Below are 24051 nucleotides of genomic sequence, written 5' to 3' on the forward strand. Positions count from 1 at the left end.
ATCTGCCCTTGGGCAATTAAAACTCTAAGGAAATGCCCTCATCAGTATGTCAGTAGAGGAGGAACTGTATTCCATCAGGTGGAGTAAGACAAGAAAAAAGTATCTGGCAAACTCCTAACAGCCTCAAAGAAAACAAGGGTAGGAACAGAATTAGAGGAATTTATGAGCTTAGCCCAAGGGTCCAGATTTTAAGCTACATCCATCTGGCTTCTACTGCACATCCCAAAACAAACTTCGGGGAAAAAATTCTCATAATGTCTAGAGCCCAAGAGCAAGCAGAGGAATACAGAATACTTGCCCAGAATCTGTGACACTGAATAGAGGAGGAAATTCCTGCTGTATGGAAGCAATTATTCATACTATAATGCAAGCCAGCTGGCTATAGGGACACAACAACAGCATGCCATGTAACACACAGCAGTCAGGAGACCACAGTTCAGTATGAAATTAACTCTGACCCCCACCAGACAACCCCATTCACACCAACCATACTAATTCAATGGACCCTACTTGCAGCAGTATCATTCTGTATTTGACATCCATGCAGCTGTGTTCACATAAATCCACTATGAATCCTGGGCTGCTGTGTATGAATTCTGGAACACTAAGGTCAAGACCAGCCTAAAATCCTCATAGCCACCTAAGCACTAACTGAATTGAAGGCAGGAAACAGCAGTATGCCAGGAGTTAATAAAAAAGACAATTAGTAGGAAGAGAAGCTTAAAAGCAGCAGCTTGAAACCTCAAAAGTGTACAGTTCTGTGGTTACAAGTAAGGTGTACTTGATGCATTTATTACTACTATTTTATATTCTGGACAGATAGCAGTATTTCTGGCCCTCCTATTGCTTTAACTAACTGCCATGCACTTTTAAGCATGTCAAAAAGATCCCCAGAAACAAAGAAGCAAGCAGCATTGTCACAAATGCAAAACACCCCTTGAGCGTGAGGCACAAGACTCACCTCTGTTTCTGATTTGATCTGTTTCCATAAAGACTGACAAGTGACAAACCGTAACTCAGTATCCTCTGCATCATCACTTCTGCTTCTGAAATCATGAGCTGGAAACAAAGAAAGCAAAGGAAAGCACAAATAAATTCATGAAAACAAAACATTTTTTTTCCCTGAGAATAAAACAAAGGACCCAACTGTACATACATATTTCAGGGAGATGACTTTTCTCTTAAGCAGTTAATTAATTGCTAGTATTTGGTAGAATAAGCAAGGGAACAAGCAGAATCTATTACCCAAGTATGCAGGCAAAAGGTAAAGAAGTAGCTTCTATCTCAAGTCCCAGATAAGCTAAAGACTAAATCAGAGCAAACAGCCTTTATTATTAAATAAACAAAATAAGAAACAATAATAATAATTTAAAAAAAAAACAACTTTCTCTTGCTTCAGAAAGTTTTGTGGGTCCACCTGGTTGCCATTCAGTGGAACACCAGCAGTGGTTTCTAGTGGATCTCTAGAAAAGAGCCAGTTGATGAGCACCATCTCCTAAAGCACTAAACCCACCCAAAACAGGTCTGTAAATGACAAATGAGACATCCCTCTGCCTCGATTTTCATTGTCTCCCCTAACTATCACCTCATTTGTATCCCTAAGAGAAATCACTTAAAATACATAACCAGCTCTGATTACACAGATCTTAGGCTTTTAGTTGAAGAAAATCCAGCCACCATATTATTGATAACATTCCAAGGCATAATATCCTTTTTTCACTACCAAAAGTCAAACTATTGGTGCAAATGTTCTCAGAAGGCCTTTTGTGAGGTGTGACAGTATTATCAACTACTGATGCTGTGGAGTTTCACAACTAAAACTTCACATTGGACAGGACTGGGCTTCCAGACTGAACAGATGCACATCCAAGTACTGTTTTAGAACAACACTCTAACCAATTGCTGTGAAAAGCCAAACCAGCTCACCTCTGCCTCTCTCTTTTAGGGCTAGTCCAGCCAAATTTATTTTTCCACCTCAAAGTATTTCCTACCTAGGACATTATGCATTTCTATCCAAGCATTTCTAATCTTGCAAAAAAACCCCACAATATCCAGTAAGGGGTAAAATTTCAATGTGGTCTAAGGACACAGGCCTCGCTTGTTGCAATAACTTGCAATGACAAAAATCTGGCCTCGTTACCTTCCTCTCCATCTTTTTCATACAAATTGTCACATCTTTTGACAGCTCTAGTGATGATAAGGAATAAAAACAGTTTCCCAACTGAGTCTCAAATAGCAACTATTTAAGATGCATTATTTCTGGTTCTAAGAAGAGTCAGTCCTCAAACAAAAACAAACCTGCATACACATCTAGAGAAAAAGTATGCAGCAAATACTAGTGGACAGAAGCCACAAATGGCTTTTCTTCCTTCTTTTCCACAAGAAATTTGGGCAAAATACCCAGAATGTGAGACTTACGGATGGGATATGATTTCTGACTCCCACAGCTTAAAAATGGCTCATTCAGACCTTCAGGTGAATTGTTTGTCAGTGAGTAAAAACCTTACGGTAGCATGATGAGGAGTTCTCTTGCAAAAAAAAAGTGCAAAGACAAAGATGGCTACACAATCTTGATTTCTGGAGATGAAAAAAGTCTAGCCAATAATTTGCTTGCATTCCTCCTAAGAAATGCATTTTCAGCAATCAAGGAGCAAGAGAAAACATCACACAGCAATTACAGAACTCATCATATGAAGTCAATCAGATGTGATGAACCTTTCAGGATTAACCCTTCTCAAACAGAAACACAAATGAAAATGCACTAACCTGCTTTCTCAGACGATCTCCTCTTCTTGGTACTTGGTTTAAAAACAAAGCAGCCCTAGAGAACAGCAAAAAAACCCCAAACAGACTTCAATACAAGCATCAATCTGACTGGCTCCTGAGGCCACTTTATTGTCCTTTTATTTCAGTGCTCCATTAAACAAATAATTTGAACTGAATTGCCAGCCTCTTAAGAATATCAAGTTACATATTGCCCCTTTATATTTCTGTTTCAAGGTAGAACACTAGTGGAAGCAGTAACCCAGCACACTTGTTAGGAATTTTTCATTTTTCCACTATGTTTTGCAACTCAACCATTAACTGGACCAGCAGCAGATTCTTCAAATGTCTCAAAACCTCCAATAGGTTTAGAATTAAAAGGAAACTATTCCCTGGGGACACATCAGTACGGTTTTCTCAGTACAGTTAAAAACAAAACAAAAGGCAAGAGGCTGAGATGAATGGAAAACAATCCAGAATAATGCAATGAGTATTATTAAGTCACTTATAAAAGGAAATGACATGCCCAAGCCACAGTGAACTGCATCCCAACTCAAAAAAAGTAGATGGTTAGAAGCAGAATGACAAATGGTTGGGAAAAGGTTCATATAAAACCCTCTGTTCCAAGGAATTCCTGTAGAGAGAAGTCATCTCTCAGTTAGACCTATTTCATCACACAAGTATTAAGCTTTGAATTCTTGAAGATTTTTTTCATTTTCTTCTAGAAAATCTGAAATTTCTTCCCCCATCCTCTCTACAGAAGCTCATCTCTTTCAAAGAGTTATAAAGATTTCCTGTGTAACAGAAATCACATGCACTGCCCAACTCTCACTGTGAGGTTCTTGTGCTGCAGCAAGGGGGAAGGAAACACCTAAGTGTTGGAAATAGATAAACAGACTGATTCAATCCTGTATTTCTCAATGGAGATGCTTACACAAGCAAGGATTACTGAACTCAACCTAGGATAGTTCAGCCACTAGAGTAAGAATGATGTAGTGAAAATCAAACACCAGAGATGTGTTCAATTTTGATCACAGTTGCCAGTCTGAGTGACTTTAGACATGTTATTTCCTTTCTTACACAAATAAGAAATTGCAGTAAAACACCAATTTATATTGACCTTCTCTGAAAAACGGCCTCATGAACTGGAGATGCCTTCAGACACATTCCATTTTACTGAGTATATTAAGGGCCATTTAAAACCAGCTGGACAAAAACTGTGGTTATTCTACAGGTGCTAAACACTCTGGAACAATTCCACTGCAAAAAATCTATCCTCTGGATTTATTTGTGCTGCTGCATGCACAAATGGAATTGGCCACAGTTAACTACGAATCATATACACAAAAGAAGAATGTATGCTTAATCAAACCAAACACAAATACTGCTCAATGCTTTACAAGCATTGGCTTTTCCACACCACTGAACGTAGCTGAGACCAGAACATAAAACTGCAAAGAAGTATTACATGTAAGATGTGGGAGGAAAGGTAAGGGGACATGATTCACTGCAAAACTATCAGGCAACAGCCATTGTCAAAAGTGAAATCCAGCTGTTTCAGATTAAGTTTTAAGTTTGGTTGGAAGCACTTTACTCCTGGAAGTAATAACCTGCACAGTGCCTTCCACACCAAAGGATGCAGCTGCACATCACAACTCAGTGAAAAACAATAGAAGGGGCAGGAGTTTTCCTGTGATGATAAAACACACGCTGTGAACCACTGCTGTTGGTCACTGTATGATCAAGTAAGAAGTTAAATGTTTCAATCCAACACTTCAAGTCTCGCTGTGCATTGACGCTCTGATGAATGCACTATCCCTACAGCCAGCTCTGAACACAGCCCATATAAAAGCTTTCAATTCGGAAATATCAAGGCAATAACAAATATTTAACATTACGTGTGGGAGACAGCATATTTATTATTTCTTTGTTTAATTAGACTTGGTGGAGTGGAAGCAATGAGTGTGGCAGCAAGCGATAGCACCAGACTTCGGTTGGAAGTGACAAAACCTACAGCCACAACACCCCTGGCTCTGTTCTGGGTGAGATTTACTCCAAGTAGGAATGGTTTTTGTTGTGCCAGGAAGGCAGCGGGCAGGTGACACTGCAGCGTCACTCAACACTCATGGTGTGACTCCAGGACTGCCCTGTGCAGAGATAAGGGCTGGACTCCACGGTCATTGTGGGTCTCTTCCAGGAGACTCCATGATTCTGTGGGACTGCAGTGAGGACAAACAGCGCCTTGGGCAAACCGAGTCCGAGCATGGACGCAGAGCCAGCAAGGCTTTGGGAAAGGGCGGGCAGCGGAACGGGACAACCGGGAGCCTGGGCACCAGGGAGGCGGGAAAAGCAGCAGCTGGAGGAGACGGGAAGAGGAGCAGGCACAGGGCGCGGCGGGCAGTGCCGCGGGTCCAGCTCCCGCACAGGCCGCGCTGTTCCCTGGGGAGCCCCCTCCCTCTCGCCCGCTCCTCACCTTGGATACGGAGCACGTGCTCATGTCGCCCCGCGCCCGCCGGTACCGGAGAGGAGCAGCAACCGCGCACGCGCGCTCCCGCCGCGCCGCCCGCCTCCCGCGCGTCCCCGTGCCGCTGCCCCCCCACCCTCTCCCTGAGCAGTGGTGCAGCCCTCTCTGCGCGATTCCTCCGCTCCTAGGGCAACCAATGGCCTCCTCCTCCCCCTGTAACCTGAGAGTGGTACGGCCCAGCCCGCCCCTGGGCGGGCGGAAAGGAGTGGGGGCGGGGGGGTAAGGGTCGGCCGTGGAGCTTCCGCTGGGCGGTGCGGTCATGGCAGCAGGTTCCTTCCGGAGGAGCATTGCTTCCCAGGTACGCACCGCTCCTTCCCGCGGCTGGCGCGGAGCGGGAGTGCACCCTGAGCCAGACGTCCCTTCCGTGCCCTCACAACGGGTCCCCCCTACGCGGGCGTCTCACAGTGGGCGCGACCCGCAGCCGCGGGCTGGGCCCGCGCTTCCCCGCCGCGCCCCACTCCGCCCGTCCCTGGGGCGCGCGCTGGGATTCCCGCTGGGGTCGGGGGGAGCTGAGGGAGGTGTAGCGACCATCCCTGGAGGTGTCCCAGGCCAGGGCGGATGGGGCTCTGAGCAACCCGGCCTGGGGTGGAAGGTGACCCTCCACATGGCAGGTTGGAACGAGAGGATGTGTAAAGTGCCTGCCAATCCAAACAGTTCTGACATTCCGTGGCGAGTTCAGTCCATAATGGCACGCGAGGGTTCGATGGGATCCTTCGTGGGGAAAAAACCCCCCAACCCTCTGTGGTGTTTCCCCTTGCCTTTTTTCTAAGGGTCCTTTAACATCTCTTAGGCTAGTATTTTATTGTATTGTTCATAATAGTTACGAAGGTTTTGTGCTTTTTTTACCTGGGCTGAAATTAGATTTCTGATATAAAGGATGCATCCCCTGTAGGTATTTAAACAGGGAGCCGTATTTTTCATTGGATTTTTGTCGTTTTGCTTAAGCCAATTTTTTCTTTATTTTCAATTTAGCTTTCAAAAGTTTTGGATCTGCCACCAGAGAATTTAATAAAGTCCATATCTGCAGTTCCTGTGTCCAAAAAACGGTAGTTGTTTACATTTTATCTTACAATGTTGGTCATGTTTTGTTATTTCATGTCATACCTATTACTGCAAAAGCTTAACAGAACTATGGGGAAAAAATACACCAAAAAAGCCCAAACCTTTTATACCAATCTAATTATAAGATAGTTCAATCGAATTAAATCCCTGTATTTATTCAAGCAAGTTCAAAGTAAATATATTTGCTTACAAGCCTGTGCAAATTATAGGCAGTGCATGGATGGCAAATGCTTCAGCATTGATGACCTGAATGTGAAACTGCTTAGAGCCAATGTAGAAATTATAAAGGATTTTTTTTCAGTCTTGTGCTCAAGAGTTGCAATAACGTTAGCAAGTAAATTTTGCTTATTCATGAGCATAGTTTTTGTTTATTTAGAGATGGTGTTCTCACCATATCTACTTTTTGATTGTATTAGAGCAAAGGTGATATTTGGCCTTCTTGTCCAGCTTTCTAAATGTACTGAATCTCCAGATATCTGTGGGTTATGCTTACAGCTGTCATATGCAGAGTCAGCTTGGATCTGCCAAATCTCCCCAGCATTTCACCAAGGTTTTTTCCTGATTTTCATATGTTCTTTTTTTCAGGCATGTTGCTGACTTCCAGCTTTCCATTGCTTCTGTAATAGAAAACAGTTCTAGTAATTGCTCAGCACAAGACCTGCATCTTCAAGCTCAGCAGCTTGTTGAAAGGGTATGCTAATGATTTCATTATATATTTATGCGATAATGAACTTACAGACTAGAGGTGTAAGGGGCATCATAAGGTAAAAAGTATTATTTTCTTCAAGGATCTGTTTGGGTCAAAGTAGTTTGATGACTGTACTTTCTGTAATTGTACACAGAATTCTTCACAGGGAATTGGAGTGATGCCATGATGATTTTTTGCCTTTTCTTTTATACCCCCGTTATACCTTTTTACAAGTTCTATATTCTTAGTGCTTTTTGCCTACATTCTTGGACTTGTTTGTTCAGCTAGGAGACTAAACATTTTAGAAGCTTCATAGGTAGGGGTTAGTGTGCTCCAAATCCCAAGGTCGTCTCCAGAGCACATTCTGTAAAGTAAGACAGAACCATCCAGGGGAAGGCTCCTTGGGGAGGGGGGCTCATTCAAGCCTCTCATTGGGGAATTTTTGATAGATATGCTAATTAGTAAGACCTATAATGTTATACTAGATCTTTTGGGGGTGTGCACTGTGGTGTGCATTTCGGTGCATTCGACCTGGATGTAGTGCACCTAAGGATCCTTAAAATAAATAGCAAGGTAAAATCCCTTTTTCCTTTCTAACCGTGTTTGACTCTTGATTTTAAGATGAGGAAAAGGCATCAGGAGAAGCAGCTTTGGTTAAGGTTCTTGTGAAATTGTTGTCTTCAAACAGTTTGAGGTGAATAGTACTGGTGAAGTTAGGTGGGTATCTGAAGGGTGTACCATGGTCTGTGCTGTTGTCCAGCACTTGAGGAAGAAATTGAGTGAGTGATGGCTTGGAAAACCAAAGACTGCGAAACCTGCCTCTGGAAAGGCAATGGATAAAGTTAGCCTGTGGGACAAACAGGCCAAACTTTCAAATCCATAACTGCTTGAAATGGAGTTTTCTTAGAACAGCAGTTTTTTCAGGTGTGTTTGTTTGGGAAATGGCAGTAGCTGAGGTTTTAAGACTAAAAAAAGGACAAATAAAACCATTTGTAATACTGCTGAGAAGCTAAACTATTTCTCATGTCATTCTTCACTGCTGAGGTGTTGAAGTTATCCATATCTTGGACCTGTTCTTCTAGCAAGAAATATTCTGACTCAGGTGGAAGAAGAACTGCTGATGCACAGATATACAACCAAAAGTTCTGACACAACTTAAAGATGATGTAGAAACATTAAATAATTCAGGTTGGAAAGTACCTCAGGAAGTTATCTGTTCACATATCCTCCCCAGCGCAGGTATTTTGGATAAGGTTGCTGAGGACTTTTGAAATCCAGTTAGGTGTTGAAGCCCTTCAAGGATTATACAGCCTCCCTCTCAATCTGTTTCAATGATTGTATCATCACAGTAACAAGTTTGGTTTTTTTTCCTTGTGTGTCATTTTAAACTCAGCTGCTAGTCCCTGTGTTTAGGAAGCTGCAAGTTTCCTCCCTTCTTTATTGTTTGTGGCTCAGTAAATAATCCTGAGCCGTTTAGCCGGACAGCTTTACATGGAAGAGCAATTTTAACAGTAAAGAATAGACCATCAATATAAGCCCCCAAAATGAATAGACCATGCCAACTAGACAAAGGGAAAAATAAAAAATCAATCCGTAATCTCTTCAGAATGTGTTTTTGTTGGGTGGTGAATATAGGAGATGCATTTAGTTTAACTTGTTTAGACTGGTCATGTCTTCTCCAAAGAAGATAATACTACTGTGTAATAAGCAGTGTATAAACTAGCAAAATATAACCACGTATCAAAAACTAGCAGAGACAGAAAAATGCAGGCAGTTACCAGTTTTTGTCGTGATAAACAGCTGATGGAGTGCCTCAGGGTTCAACAGAATGTTCTTAGTGACTTCTGAGGAAATGGGTCACAATATTTGAAATACAGATATTTAGGCTAGGCAAAAAAAGATGGAAGTTTTTCCAGTTGACTAAAATAGCCTAAATGGTAGGGCAGTGAGACAATAAATGAAGCAATATGCTCTGAAGTACTGAAAATAGTCAGAAAGGTCAGAAGGGTCTTGTTTCCATGGGTTTTTGATTTCATCTGGCTGTCTGATTCTTGTTTCATTTTTGTACTGTTAGTTCTTTGTGGAGGGCACATTGTGTTGGGTTTTTTAGTGCTTCTGTACTGCACAGTGGCATCCTACTCCAAGCCTTGGGCATGGGGACATCTGGTTACTGAAGGACCACAGGGCACTTGGAAAAGAAGTTGTTAAAGTTGTGGAGAGGACAAATGAGCACTCATATTAAAGAGAGATAAAAGCTAATGACAAATAACAGATTATGTAGAAATACCTTTATCAGAACAAATGTTATGGAGAAAGTCCAGTGGGTATTTCTATTTTTTCTCTGCCCCATAAGTACAAGGGACCATTTGTAAAACAGTAAGGTAAGAAATTGAGTGTCAACACAATAAATGCTTTTTTCCTGTAGCTTGTCAGTTAGCATTGGAATTTGTTGTCAGCAGAGCTTGTGAAAATGAAGGAATTTCAAAGCTAGCTGTGATTTCTCCTGGTTAAGTCACTGTTTTAAGCTGGAGACCTAGCATGGGGGTACAATTTCCTCTTCATGGTGATGTGCTTCAGTAGGAATGTATAGCTTGCCTCTCTCAAAGATATTAACTGAGTGATAAGGTGATTGTGTCATAATTTTATATACTTTCCCTCCCTCTTTTTCCTTTTTTTAGACAATTTCTTGACTATGAAAGACAGCTAGTTTAATAAGAAACTCTCAATGCTGACAGGTTGAGATCCAATGTTCTCAACAGGAAGAGACCCAAATTTGTGTTGACATTAGGTGTTGGTTGGCCAAATATTCCTTATGGGTTCAGAATTTTCAAGACATGTGCCTTATGGAAATTGTAAATGAACTTTTTAATCAATTGGCCTTTCATATCTTTATTTTGTGACACTGGGTATTGAAGAATGTTGTCACTAAATTTTTTTTTTTTTTTGTTAACTGCTGGCAGCCACCATGTAAGTTGTCAAATGTATCTCAGCTTTTGTCTGTACAAAGAGTTCAACTACTGTTCCCAATCAAAAGAAAACACAGACTGTGCACAGGAAGGGTCTGAAGTGGAACATATGTGTGACATTTCAAGCTGAGTTATATTCAGAGCTTATTAAGCATGTATGGGAAATAATAAAATCATCCCTTTTCTGACAGCATTGATGAAATGATCCATTTGTGATTGCTTCAAACCAATAAATCACATTTAATGTTTACAGGGGATTAAATGAATATTTACAGTGGATTGAATTACAGTTTTCCAGTTTACCTGTTTTCATTTAGAGTTTCTGTTTTGTTTTATTCTCTTAGCTAAAATGTGATTCAGTAGTGAATGAAATCAGCGCTGGTCCAGGAACAGTGAATTTTACAATAAACAGGGAATTATTAGCAAAGGTGAGTAGTGTCTTTCAAGTGCTTTAATGTAAAAATAAATTTCTCAGTATAAAACTATAGAATACCTATTGTTGTCTTAGGAAGGTATTTTCTATGTAAAACTGTCTTTCACAAGTTTTCCCTGAGGATCCCTGTTGCTGGTTTGCTATGTGGGCCTAGAATTTGGAATGAGGCTGAAGAAAGTTTCTTCTTGTGAGGAAACAATGCATCCAATGTTCACTGATAATCATAACTCTTCTATTTTCCTCTCTCTCTGTGCTTTAAAAGGCAGGCTTGGTTACATCTACTTTGAGTTCTTACAGTATACAGCTCAAAAGTTTTGATCTTGTAAATACTCTTGGTTTTACCTGAAGTAGAAGTATTTGATAGCAGATCCTTCATTACACACTTGACTGGGAAAAAAAAAAAAAATCAAGGGGGAAAAAACCCAAAGGGAAGATATATTCCTCAATATCCTGACTGAAGTATACATATACATTGTAACCGAGTCAATGGCTATTAGAGAATAGATCTATAAGTAATTTTTGTATGTGTGTCTAGCTTGCCTTCTTAGGTGTCATAGTAAGAACAGAATTAAAGGGTTTTTTACAGATGCTGTTCCTTAAAAAAAAAAAATCAATAGCTGTTACAGAAAAATTTTAAAGTGCTTTTTTGAGTGGGAAAAATAAGAAAAATTTCCACTGAATGAAGTGAGATTTCCACTTTATTTCACTTTGTTAAAGGCTTCTGTTATCTTCAGGAAACTTGTCCAGTGCATACAGCTTTGTGGATTAGGTCTGTAGAGCATTGGCCTGTGTGATCTTACATGTTTCAGTTTGTGTAGGGACTGACTTGGTGCTGTGAACACATTACTGACAATACTCACACAAACTGTCTTGAGGAATTTTTTAAGTCATTTTACACAGTCTCCAGACTTGCAAAGTGGACACATTTTAGTACAGATCATTCATAGTGGCCTTACAGACTTGCAGATGGGAGAGAGAAAGAAGGGGTGTTTGGACACATGGGAATTGAAGAGTTGGCTTTCTTTGGCACTGAAAAAGTAGAAGGTTTCCACAAAATTCAGCCTTTATTTTCACCAAAATTCTGCCTACAATTTCTCTTAAATTTTTTACTTGATCAGATACAGCTTTCAAAAGTTGGTGGCATTTTCATCTGTGTATGAGACCTTGTTTGCTTGGCAAACCAGCAATCTGATTACTAATGTGAGTAAAGGATGTGGGATCAGTCTCCTTTGTGGCTGGTAAACAGTTTTCTTGGTGATACTTTCTGTTGATGAAACTTTTTTGTGTGTGTTTTTGTTTTTTTCCAACTGTGCTTTATTTAGACTGTGCTGCAGCAGGTGTGGAAAGATGGCTCAGAGTACGGAGTAAAAAGTGAACTTTTCTCTACAGTTCCCAGACAAAAGGCAGTGATTGAGTTCAGGTAAGCCCATTCGAGGGGTCCTTTGAGGTAATTGCCTTGTCTGCTGATTGATATTTTCCGGTTGACATTCATTGCTGTAAAGTGTCATGCCTGTGATGTTAAACCATATTTTTACAGGATTATATTAAGCTGTATTTGACACTGATATATTCACCAAGTAGAATATAAATTATATTCGGGGATTTGAGGCTTTTTCCCAAAACATGCTTGTGGTATTTAAGGAGCTTGTGCCTTACACTGCCCTCCATTAAGAATATTGTCATTTAATGCCTAATAGCATTCAGTTTTTAAGAAAGCATCTTTTTATTTTGTTATGAAGCAACAAAATCTGAATTTCCAGCCACTAATCCATTTCTTTTTTCACCTTAATACCTTCCTCCCTGACTTGTTAAAGCAGACAGGCATTTGTCTGGCTAAATCTTGTTAACTGCCGCCCCCTAAATTTTTTTCCAGTGCAATTTTGTTGACTGTCACCTACTCACGGAATGAAATGTGGCTGACTCAGATTTTTTTATGGATAAATATTTTTGTTTAGTAGTATTCCCTCTACAGGCTTCCATAGTCACAGAAAGTAAGAACTTGGCTTTAATTTGGAGGTTGAATTTTCATAGCTGAACTTTCTGTTTTTTTAATCTGGGCAAACAGTTGTGTAGAGAGTTGGATTTTGTTGGGTTTTTTTTTCATTGTGGGGGTGGGCATTGCTGGAAAGATTTAATTTTGCTTACTGATCCTTGTACACAAGGTCTCTCATCCTGGTATCAGATTTATCTCTAATAAAGACAAGAGGAGAATGATCCATGTGTCCTAAACATGTAAAAAAGGGAGGAGATATTTTCGGTTCTTTGTCACTAGCACAGCTGGGCTTTGGTTAGATTTTTTTGTTGTTGTTGGGTTGGTTTGTGGGGTGGTTTAACCACAACCCTGTCTGTTATCTGATACTGGAGGGAAAGCTGGTTGGATAGGAAAACTTGCTGTCTAGGACAGAAGCTAATCAGGGAATCTTATGGGAAGATTGAAAATGGAGGTTTTATTTCAGCTCTGCTAGATGCATGGGTTGAATTCTTTTAACTTGGTGATCTGGCAGTTTTGTACACTGAACAAACATTATTTGTAAAAATCTGTTACAGCTCCCCTAATATTGCCAAAAAGTTTCACATAGGACATCTGCGTTCCACCATAGTAGGTGAGTGTGCATTTCACTGTCTCCTGGGAGGGCTGCTTTGTCTGCCTGCTTCCCTTGACAGGAGAGCACTGCTAGCATTTCACTGCTTGGGTGTGAGTGGCTGTGTCAGGCTCAACTTGCTAATTAAAACCCTTCTGCTCATTATGCAGTGAAGAAAAGAACATGGTGTGTTGCTGGCAGATTTATTAAGTCACACATAATATAGTTTTACGACTGTGAATATTAAATGAAGTAGTTAAAAATTGGTCTTCAAAGACACCCAAGGCAGTTTTCATTGAGGTGTTATGAGAGTCCTTTGAAATTTAAATTCTCAATTTGCACTGGACTGCAGAGCAGTTCAGATGGTTATGTCTTGGTGGCTGTCCTGCAGAAAGCTTGCTTTTATATGCTAATTACTTTATGCCGGTGTTACTGACACAGTTGCTGTAATTTCTAATAGAATAATTAATAAATTTCTTGTGCAGTGCTCTAATGGTAAGTGGAAAACTTTACTTCTCCCTCATTTCCTGATCTCACAATAAAAACTAGTAGGTTATAGCAGAAGATCCTACAAAATCTCTGTATCTAATAATGTATTAGTTTTTAATTACACTTAATGTATCATGTATAGTTATTAATTGCATAAAGTAATTGCCTCTTCTATGGACAGATAGTTGAGTGAAATGACATATCTTGAGCTTTTTTTATGTTCCATTTCTGGATCCTTCGTTACAAAAGAAAACCACTTTCAAAAATAGTTCTGTAGATCTATGTTTGTCCCAGAGTAAGAGAATTAATTAACTACAGAGAATGGAATTGAAAGTAACTGCAAGCTGTAATCTGGTGTTGTAACAGCAGCAGAAGAGAGCGCTTTCTGCATCCTTTACAACAGTATTGTAATTAAAAGGTACCCTTGAAGCACAGGAAAGTAGAGGAAGGGATGTGGGTATTTCTACTGTGTAAATTCTAAGGCTGTAACTAAGCTCAGGAAAGAGATGAAGGGTTTTTGTTGTAAAAGCAGTTGAAAGTAAGAAGTCCTTATATGATATGACAAGTTTGGAGCATAGTGTGTTAATTGTAGAACTCAAAAGTGCTCCAACAGCCTATAGAGATTCAGGACTTGATGTTCTCTTTTTGGCATCACAGTTAACAGCAGTTCGTGAATTTTGAGTGCTTGCCTAACCTGGTATGAGGTTGCCTGACTGTGATGGAATTGCGTATAATGCCACATATTTGTGAGAATACAAGAAGACTTTAAAAGGTTTTTCATGATCTTATACTTTGCAGTACATACACCTGTGTGTGTTTTTATACCTGTTGTGTGAGATACTTTGTTGCACAGTTCAGATGCCCAGCCTTTCTGTTCCTGCTCAGAAAGGAACTTGCTTGTTACTGCTACTGCTGTTTTCGGTTGTCAGGTATTTTAGCAAATTCTATGGAGTATTTTCCTCTTCATTTTGAATACTGATCATACAAAACCAGAAAACTGTTCTATAGAGATGAGAGACTACCTACTACTGAAGAATAATATCATTTTTGTTTCATTACCAGGGAATTTTATAGCAAATCTCAAAGTTGCACTGGGACATGAAGTAGTAAGAATAAATTACCTTGGTGATTGGGGCATGCAGTTTGGTACGTTTCAATATTTTTTTACTCTGTGCCCTTTTCTACTGTATGATATGATCTAGGTTTCCAGCTTCAGTTTTTGTAGGCCCGTTGGATTCACTCTGCACTCATAAGGAATGGTATCTTGTTTCCATGGATGTACATCTCCTTAAAAAATTCTGAAGAAAACAATCCAGACTGATCCATCAGCAGTTTGACCTGTACTGATGTACAAGACAGGACCAAATTTATCCAACTGTCCTTCTGTCCCTCAGTAGCTCCTCTCTCAGATTAAATGTGTAGTTTGGGGGTTATATGTTTTGGTTTGGGGTTTGGTTTTTTCATTTGGGCTTGGATTTTTTTTCTTTGGTTGCTTGGTTTTGAGGGTTTTGTTGTTGTTGTTCCTTTTCTCATTATTCATAGATCATAATTAATTTCCGCAACAACCACATTTTGGCATGTTGGGGCCCAGAGAGTTTGTATCTTTAGAGATATCCCTGCACTTTCCCCAAAATACTGTTTCCCCCTAAAATGTAGCAAAAGAGAGGTGTGTAGGTGGAGAATGTGCAAGTGAATAGGGCCTGGAAGACTATCAGTCCTGTGTGCACACACATAGACACCCCTACCTCTTCTGAAATGTCCATTAGATCAGTGGAGACTGAAAAGTCCTCTCAAGTGTAGCCTGAGGATGCATGCCTTGGTATTTATTCCCTGACCAGAGATCATTTATGTCCCATTGCTGGATCTGTAGCTATCCTTCTGTTATGGCAGCTGACCCATCCATAGCATTCACAACTTTGTTGACTTCTGTTGTTAATCTTGCATTAGAAATTGATCTATATTCTCTTCTACTTTTCCAATTTCCCCCAAAAAGCTGGTTTTGGAATATTTTTAGGCATTAAAAAAAAGGCAGTCATGCCCACTTCCTCATTCTTGAAAGCTGGTACACCTCTGTAAACTATAAAAATCCCCACCACTTTGGCAGTAGGCTCTGGAAACCATCCATTTATTGATGTTTAAATGGCAAACACGAAGTGCAGTGTCTGTTAAATGGTCACTTTTGTTTATTCCAGCCCTTATGCTGCCTCCTCAAGTTTCAATGGTACTGCTGTTTATGGGGACATCAAGGAATCAATTTTATGAAGAGAATTGGGTTAAAAATTGAATGTAAATACCTACTTTCACTCCATTTTTATATTCAGATTTGTAAGTGTAGAAAACTAAAATATGTTCAGTTCTGTAGGAACCCAGAGTGCCGAGAATATTTCTATTCTACCTCTTGTCCTTCTAGACTAAATTCCTGGGTTTTAGACAGTGCAGTATAACATTCTCAGGACTGTGAGAGCGGTAATAGAATGCTCCTTATTAAATTATTTCCCCTGCAGCTTGTCTTTCCTGATCCTGTTTCTGATGAAACAGTAGCTTATAGCACAGCTTTGCTTCACTTATGATTTGTTTCATAAGAACTGAATACAGAATGAGTTCACCAAAAATTTGGTAAATTTCATCATTGCATATTTCATTCATTTTTGCCCCTTAGACATAATTTTATCACTGCACTATTGTATAATGAATGTGGCAGTGACAGTTAAGCAGTGAAATGCTATGTGGATAAAAGGCTTCTCAGCTGACCTCATTCAGTCTGCCTTTGAAGGTACTAAATAGCACTCTGAAGTCTGAATATCAGGAGTTTTATGTATTTTAATAAAAAGGTTCCTGAAGGTATGAGATCACAATACCTGTTATTTACATGTGTGCCATTTGTGCAGCACACAGCTCTTACAATCATGCTTTTGACCTAGTAGTTCCAACTATTTCTTTCAAAGTAGGTACTCCCCTCTCTGTTTGGGCTGGCTCAGCTCAAATATATGGCAGGTATTATAACAAATAATACTCAGGCTTCACAGAATTATAGCATAGCAATGTTATTGTAAGGGTCCTTTCTCAGAAGCAGTGCTGTAATTAACGATCTGTCAGCTGGTTTTACAACTGCTGTTGTCAGAAGCTTTAAAATATAATAATTGAAAACATATTTTCCTGAAACATAGCAAAGAAACCCTCAGCCTTTAGGCAGTTTTGGGGCAGGTTTCTTAAGGTAACAAAGCTTATGCAGTCACACTATCTGTCCATCTGTCTTCCTGTCACTCTGCTCCTAATAAATTTTGAATGCTTTGGGCAACTTTAGCCAGATCTGACAAAGAAAGATATCTCCGAGAGAGTGAATTTCTTTCGGAATTAATGGCAGTAGGCAGTTGAGTAAGGGTAGAAATACAATGTATTAACCTCTGAGAGAGAATGTTAACTGTTTTGTTTAACTTGCTGGCTAACCAGTCAGCACCTCTAAGTCACAATCAGTCCCAACATGTGCTGCATCTTGCCATTAACCAGTGAGTGTAACAAGGTCTGGGAATAATTTGGGAAAGACAGCAAATGTGTGGAAGGATGTGTTTGGTTGAATAAAGACTGGCAGCTGTGCTGGAGATTGGAGTGTAAAGTCAACATTGAATAGTGGAATGTTTAGATACACTAATATTTAAGAGAGATCATTAGGAAACCGAGCTCTGATTGCCCATAGAACAAGCTGTCCTTAACTAAACTCCTTGTCAGTTGGATTAGACTAATTTTATTTCCTAAAACCTAACCTGTTCCTCTTCTTTAAGTCTGCCATATCTTCTTCTGTACTCAGTGTTTCTAAGAAGGAAGTTCTTGAGACAGTGCTATTTAGTTGCAGAGAGTTTTCCAAAGGGATACCTGCATACCTTTTCCTACATCGGTCCTGGTCCTTGTCAGCTCAGAGGAATGAACTGACCTTAAAGCCAGCCTCAGATAATCTAAGAGACTGACATGTTAATATTGCTACATTACTGACAGAGTTAATGGGGTCTTTTCATTTAGGCAAAAAGATTGGGATTTGTATTTCTTGCCCTTTTGGATGGCTTTTGGAAAGTCCTGAAGCCAAATTGGATGCTCAAAAAAGCTGCATATTGTAAGCAGGCAGCAAAAATTTCCCTTGAAAACATGGCATGAGTGATACGAGGAATTCCACATTGTATCCCAGTTCTTACCGTCCTTGAAATGGTAATACTAATAAGGGAGGAAGCAAAACAAGGAATTTTGAGTATGTTCTGTTGCTGGACAGTTTCCACTGTGTGGCTTCTCATTTACTGCTTGCTGCTGTGTAAAAGATAATTTTCTGTACAAGTCCAGAAACACAAATTCCTTTCGTGAGGAATTGAAAAATCAACATAGTATTTCTGACTATTTTCTAGCTATTATATTTTCCATGGTTGGGGTGGGGGAGAGGGGGTGTTTTTGCAGTGCAATAATAGGTTATGCTTTTGATTTTTTTTTTTGTAGCATACACCCATTATATTGTTTTAAAATGTAAGGCTTTGGTTACAGTGTTAAGACTAGACTTACAAAAATAACTTCTCAATATACTCTGGTCTGTTGTCTAACTCTGTATCTAATTATTATTCAAGGCTTATTGGGTGTTGGTTTCCAATCCTTTGGCAGCAAAGAAAAACTAAAATCCAGTCCTTTACAACACCTTTTTGAGGTAAGTTCAGAGAAGACCAACTAGATTTGTCTTTCCAGGATTAATAGGGGTTTGGTTGTTGGCATGCTTCATTCAAATACGCCTAATACCATCTGAGTTACTATTTACTTTTTGCTGATCTTTTGGTACTTGTAAGTGATCTTTGTGTGACAGCGGTGCTGGGTGTAACAATGCACATAAGGGATTTATGTACTTTCCTGCACAGATCCAATAACCATGAGGAGAGATGAGCAAAATTTCATGAATGGCTGATGTTCAAGCCCTCGTCCTCTAAAAGAAAGATCTCACATGTTAATGGGGCTTTGTCAGTCAGGGTTCTTGTGTGGCACTGTCAGTGTTTGCTTATCGCAAAGCTGAGCTGTGCTTCACCCTTGGAGCTGGATATGGGAGCTATGGCTGATTCTGGTGTTCAGGCAGCGTGTCACAAACACGACAGTATAAATCTGTCTCCCGGCAAAGGAGCAAACTGTGTTTGAATACTTGGACACGCAACAGCTGAATGCATGTTAGTCAGATTGTTTATGTGGCAGGGTAGCTTCTTCTGAGCTTGCCAGCTTCTTTGACACAGGTAAATTCTATTCCCTTGTTCCCTTGTCCCTGAGCCCTGCGGATTTAAATTGATAGATTTTCAACACTGAGGTGTTCTAGAGTTGTAGGACTGATTGAAAGAGAAAACAAGAAGCAGTCATATTTTTGTGGTTGTGCGTCACTGTGTATTACTTAATTTTTGTTTATAATTTCAGTCCATTCTTAGAATTTAAATTTTTAATACTTGAATTTTGCACTAAAGCTTTAAAATACCAGCTATTGCAGTAGCATGTAGGCTTTATGACCTTAAAAAAATTGTCTTTAAGTGTAAAGAACAGTATTCAGTCAAGACGGAAAAGATTCTAAAACAGTAGTTGTTTGAGACCAAATTAGTTTCTCAGTTATTCGCAGTTTTTAAGTGTTTGTTCAGCTGTATCCCTAGCTATATCAAAGACTGAGATGTGTTTCAAAATGGTGCTTTTTCTGCTGTTGTGTGAAATCAATCTTTCTTATGAATATGAGCTTGTAAAATACTGAGTCTGTCAAGGATTTTGCTGCTTCAACTGCTATCTCAATTTTAGGCAGTGCAGTTGCTATAAATGTCAATTTTGTGGTCCTCTGAAGACAAGTCTGTGGTTTAAAAGTCCACGATAGGTTCCCTTTCATGCATAAATTAGTTCTTCCATATTTTGCTGCTGCAGTTGTTTCAAGGTTATGAAGAGGATGATAGTGACAGCAGTAAGGAATTAGGACATTCATCTTCTTTCAAGATAAGCTGAACATTTTCCTATTGGGCTTTGGGCTATTCATTCATTCTTTAAATGGGAAATGTGTTGCTTTAACATGTCTTTAAAATTTTGACATTAAAAATGTCATCTTTAAATGAATTTGTATTGTTCTTGTAGAACTGTTTTTATTGGAGGAGAGGATTATACTACTTCAACATTTTCAGTGTCATTATATTTTAGGTGTATGTGCAGATTAACAAAGCAGCAGAAGATGAAAACACAAAAAAGCTGGCTAAGGATTTCTTTAGAAAACTGGAGGAACATGATGAGCAGACATTGTCAATTTGGAAGCTATTTAGAGACCTCAGTATTGAGGAATACATCCGGATTTACAAGGTACCAATCATCCAAATGTTTTTTCTGTGTTGCTGGTAAAATGGTCTCTGTTTCTCCATTGTTTCATCAATATAATTGACAGTGCACAGCACCTTTTCATCCAGGAAACTGCCAAGCAGTGAACTGACTTGGGATCAGAGATTGCTCTAATGTTATCAATTCATTGCCTTTCCCATAAACTTTAGAATGTTGTGGGGACGCTCTTTCTCAGTATGCCCAGTTAAGCCCCATTCTGCTTGGAAAAAGCACAGTAGTTGATTTCTCATCCAAGCAGGCTGTTACTTTAGTTGCTGACATCCTAGATACGTTTTATCTAATGGTGTCCACGTAACTGGCTTTTAGACTAATTCTCCTTTCTCAGAAGTCCTGAAGTTCAGAGTGTGATGCTAAGCAGCAAGGCAAATCAGTGCTGGATAAATATTGCTCAGTTTTGCTTTATCTTTGAAGTCAGCAACAACCCACCAAATTTAATAGTTTCCATGTAATAAATTTTATTAGAAGATAACTCTGTTTTCACATTTCTGATCTAATGTTATAATGTTGCATATTAAATTGGGTGTAAGAAATTGTAGCAGCAGGAGTTCACTGCTGGTGGAGTTGAGGTAACATACAGCCATCTGTTGCACACTGTGATCTCGTGACTGGAGCCAGTGTCTGCTGTTCCATGGGACATGTTTGTGCCACTGACTGAAAAATTAATCTTAAAAAATTGGGAAACAGTTTATAATCCAAATAACCTCGCTGTACTTTAACTTCTTCCCTGAAACATATCACTGGAGCCAAGAAAGTACTGTAAGTTAAGATCTCCTGAGCAAGACACTTGATAATTCTTGTGGAAAGCTGACCTCTGAGGGCAAGTAGGTGCTGGGCTGGATCTTGAAGGTCACCCATCATCGATCACATGATGACTGGTACAGCTAGGTCTTTCTCTCCCAATTTCATTCAAACTAAAAAGTATTGAACTGATGACCTGACCAGGTTTGACAGTTAAGGTCATCTTGTCTCTCTTGAGTGTACCCTTAGCCTTCATGATAGTGATTTCTGTATGCTCAGCAATGTTTGTGAGTAGCTTTTACTTTTTAAAATTCCTTTTAGCATCCTTTTAAAATAGGGTTGGTTTCATGTCCAAACCCACTTGTTTCACCTCTGGCACAGCAAGTTAGAAACCTGTCTCAGAATTTGTGTACTAATTGCTCTAACCAGTTTATACCTGATTTCTCATGAATGTTATATCCAACACTGTATTCAACTCAGGGAGAGATTCATTCTAATGCAGAAATTGATTAAATCAAAATTCAAGCATCCTTTTGTTTTAACAATGAAGTGACATTTACTGGAATAAAATTAAACTTTGCACTGTATCTGATCTGTCACCTATAATCTGACTTAGTCTGAAGAAAAATGATTAGCCTTAATCTTAACGATGTTACCCTTCTTTGATATTCTTGGAACTTATCAGCGTCTAGGAGTGCACTTTGATGAATATTCTGGAGAATCATTTTACCAAGAGAAGGCCCAGGAAGTTCTAAAGATGTTGGAAGATAAAGGACTCCTTCAGAAAACAATGTATGAACTCATGCAGTCTATTGGTTAGCTTATTTAACATCTCAGTTGCACTCAAGATACGATGAGTGAGGTTTGTACATAATCTGAGGGGAAGAGTTTTCTCTAGATGGTTTTGGTAGCTGTTCTGGTAGACCATCAGGATTTGTGCAGTCACAGCTAAAAATTACATTTTCCTTTTCTGTGGCCAGCACAGAAGCCTGGCTGTGACAAACTGGGTACAATGACAATGTTCAACTCCTAATGGTGTTTTAGCCTGTTGATTAGTTGGGTAGCTGCATGTGCCATTTAATGAGCGGAATTGGATGAGACCCTTGCCTTGATGAAAGAGGTGCCTGGCTGAATTGGGGTGGAAGCTGTAATCGTGGAATGCACCAGAATGTGGGCAGGCTGCTCCCTGGCATCAGCAGTGGTGACAGTGGTGACAAAAAGACTTAAAGGAGACAATCATTCAAAGAAAAAGTATGAGAGTGTCTAGAGGGAGGCCTCCTTGTGGCAAGAGGCCTTTGTTTCGGCTCTGACCTCAGTCTTACCTGAACATACCTGTGTACTAGCTTGCAGTGACATCAGTGTCTTCCCTCAACTTACAGAAAAGGGACAGGAATTGTGGATCTCTCGGAGAAGAAAGACCTCTCAACAGTTTCCACTGTCATGCGCAGTGATGGGACATCTCTTTATATAACAAGGCAAGCCCATCTTTGTTCGTTGCCAGTTATTTTGCCAGGGAACTTGTGAACATGAGCACATTTGTAACTGATAGCATGGATTTTGAAGCTTTTTATTTCTAGGATGGAACACCTTCGCTAGTAAGTGAAACTAGCAATGTAACTATGGTGGGATGAAAATGGCTCTTAAATACTTTTCCTCCCCCTAAGCAATCTGTTAGTAAATCTCCTCTTCGCATAAATCATAATACTCTCTCCAGCTACTAACTTTGAAAACAAAGCTGGGATCTCTGGATCTAATAAATAGTTGCCAAATGATAAAGGTTTTAGAAAGACCTTTGCTTAAAATATTTATTGACAGTGTGATGCAGAAAAAAATTGCTTGTTCAGCCATGTCTTCATTGACTCAGTGGACCACCAGCACTGTAACATCAATTTTATTGCTGTTTTCCTGCCATCTCATCAGTATCCTAAAATTCCTCTTGGGTATTTTAATATGGAAGCCTTAACAGTTTCTTTGTGCCAGGAACGTAAATAAATCTAGTGTCTAGCCCTCAAGGTAAACTCTGCACAGCTTTTCAGGGCAAGGGTATTAGAGAGATGCTACAGTCAATCCTGCACATGAGGGAGCTGCTGAATCCTGTAGCCAAATAGAGACAGAGATGCCACAGCTCCATGTCTGCCAGTCAGCCAGGAATAAGGCTGAACCCCTGATCTCAGCAGGCCCATGCACAGGGCCAAAACCACTCAGCACATTGGGCATTTTGTTGCCCTCTGGGTGATCAGGATGAGTATCTATTACTGTGAAGAAATAGGCATATATATATGTATGTGTATAGATACACATGTGTATGTGATATATATTGAGATATATACTTGTATTATGTATGTGATATATATGTTATTTAATAATTTAAGTCATATACATATGTATTGTATGTGCAGTATGTATCCCTCCAGTAGCTGGAGGTCCCTGTGGTCTCTCCAGCAGCTGGCCTGGACCCTCTGATGCCAACAGTACAGACTCCTCTGGGTACCTCATCTTTGAAGGCACACCTGGAGACTTCCCAGGATACTTCACCTACTTGCTTGGCTATTCAGCTTGATATTTGCTGTCAGTCATGCGTGGATGTGTGTGCCCTCACTCCAGCTGTTGGCAGCAGAGATGCCTTGTGACCCTTGGTCAGACTCCAGTTGTTATCACTTCATTTTGCTTATGCCCAGTTCCTTCAGTTGCTGGCACCACAGATGCAGGGCCTACATGAGCTGTAGTCCCCAGGTCCAGCTACTGACACTCCAAACACGCATGCAGACACAGGAGAGAGCCCCCTGACCCCAGGAGAGTTTGAAATGGAGTTTCATGGGCAGAGAGGACAGATTGTGCTGATGAGGTGCAGGGCAGAACTAGGCAAACGTAAAACCAGCAATCAAAGCCACCCATCCCGGTTACCATCTTCTCCTTCTCTTTTCTTGCCTTTGGTTCCTCCCCTAAGCATCCCATAACAAGTCTTGTGCAATTGCAAATGCTCTTCCCTTTCATCCTGCATGTCCCTTAGGAAGTACCCTCCCTCAGCCAGGTGGTCTGGAGGGCTGCTGTGGTGACCCCTGAGGAGGGTTTCAGTCTGGAATACAAGGCTGATGGTTCTCCTGTGACACTCCTCTGTGTGTGTGTGTGTGTGTGTGTGAAAGTGAGCTTTGTACTATTTCAGCTGCTGCTGAACACTGGGTTAGTTTTCCAGGGAAGGGTTGTTTTTCTCACATCCCAATAGACAGACAGAGACTGGACTTACTCTGCACCAAAGAACTATTTTCTCAGTTATTTTATTAGGTAGTGGTTTAAAAAAACATTTCAAATGTGTCATCAGCAAAGTATACATATCCTTTTTTATGTGTAAGGCATACATGGATCCTTCTATTCAGGAAGTCCTCTCCCCTCCATAAAAAGCAGATTATTTTTCTAAGAGGCAAATAGTGAGGTATGTTTGA

The 24051-nt window shown here is 40.0% G+C and overlaps 2 protein-coding genes across 8 annotated transcripts in view; one reads left to right on the forward strand and one right to left on the reverse strand.

The window, feature by feature from the left end:
• Positions 1-5329, reverse strand: part of ORC3 (origin recognition complex subunit 3) — a 38015-nt gene extending 32686 nt beyond the window's left edge. For all 4 annotated transcript variants that reach the window (XM_010404411.4, XM_010404403.4, XM_010404393.4 and 1 more), the window contains exons 1-3: positions 5237-5329; positions 2767-2821; positions 962-1059 (exon numbers count right to left, since the gene is read on the reverse strand). In XM_010404411.4, coding sequence (XP_010402713.2) covers positions 962-1059; positions 2767-2821; positions 5237-5260 — 177 coding nt within the window. In that variant the 5' untranslated portion in view covers positions 5261-5329. The remainder of the gene's footprint in view (positions 1-961; positions 1060-2766; positions 2822-5236) is intronic.
• Positions 5330-5481: 152 nt separating this feature from the next.
• RARS2 (arginyl-tRNA synthetase 2, mitochondrial) overlaps positions 5482-24051 on the forward strand; it is a 31525-nt gene continuing 12955 nt past the window's right edge. Inside the window, exons 1-11 of one of the 4 annotated variants that reach the window (XM_010404422.3) lie at positions 5483-5585; positions 6260-6333; positions 6935-7040; positions 10348-10431; positions 11759-11856; positions 12984-13039; positions 14570-14653; positions 18109-18185; positions 19682-19837; positions 21297-21403; positions 21991-22086. In XM_010404422.3, coding sequence (XP_010402724.1) covers positions 5547-5585; positions 6260-6333; positions 6935-7040; positions 10348-10431; positions 11759-11856; positions 12984-13039; positions 14570-14653; positions 18109-18185; positions 19682-19837; positions 21297-21403; positions 21991-22086 — 977 coding nt within the window. In that variant the 5' untranslated portion in view covers positions 5483-5546. Of the gene's footprint in view, positions 5586-5780; positions 5899-6259; positions 6334-6934; positions 7041-10347; positions 10432-11758; positions 11857-12983; positions 13040-14569; positions 14654-18108; positions 18186-19681; positions 19838-21296; positions 21404-21990; positions 22087-24051 lie in introns of those variants that run through there. The other 3 variants (XM_019288589.2, XM_019288580.2, XM_019288584.2) reach the window with 3 other exon arrangements.

Source organism: Corvus cornix, chromosome 3 (assembly GCF_000738735.6).
Source record: "Corvus cornix cornix isolate S_Up_H32 chromosome 3, ASM73873v5, whole genome shotgun sequence".
Lineage (NCBI taxonomy): Eukaryota > Metazoa > Chordata > Aves > Passeriformes > Corvidae > Corvus > Corvus cornix.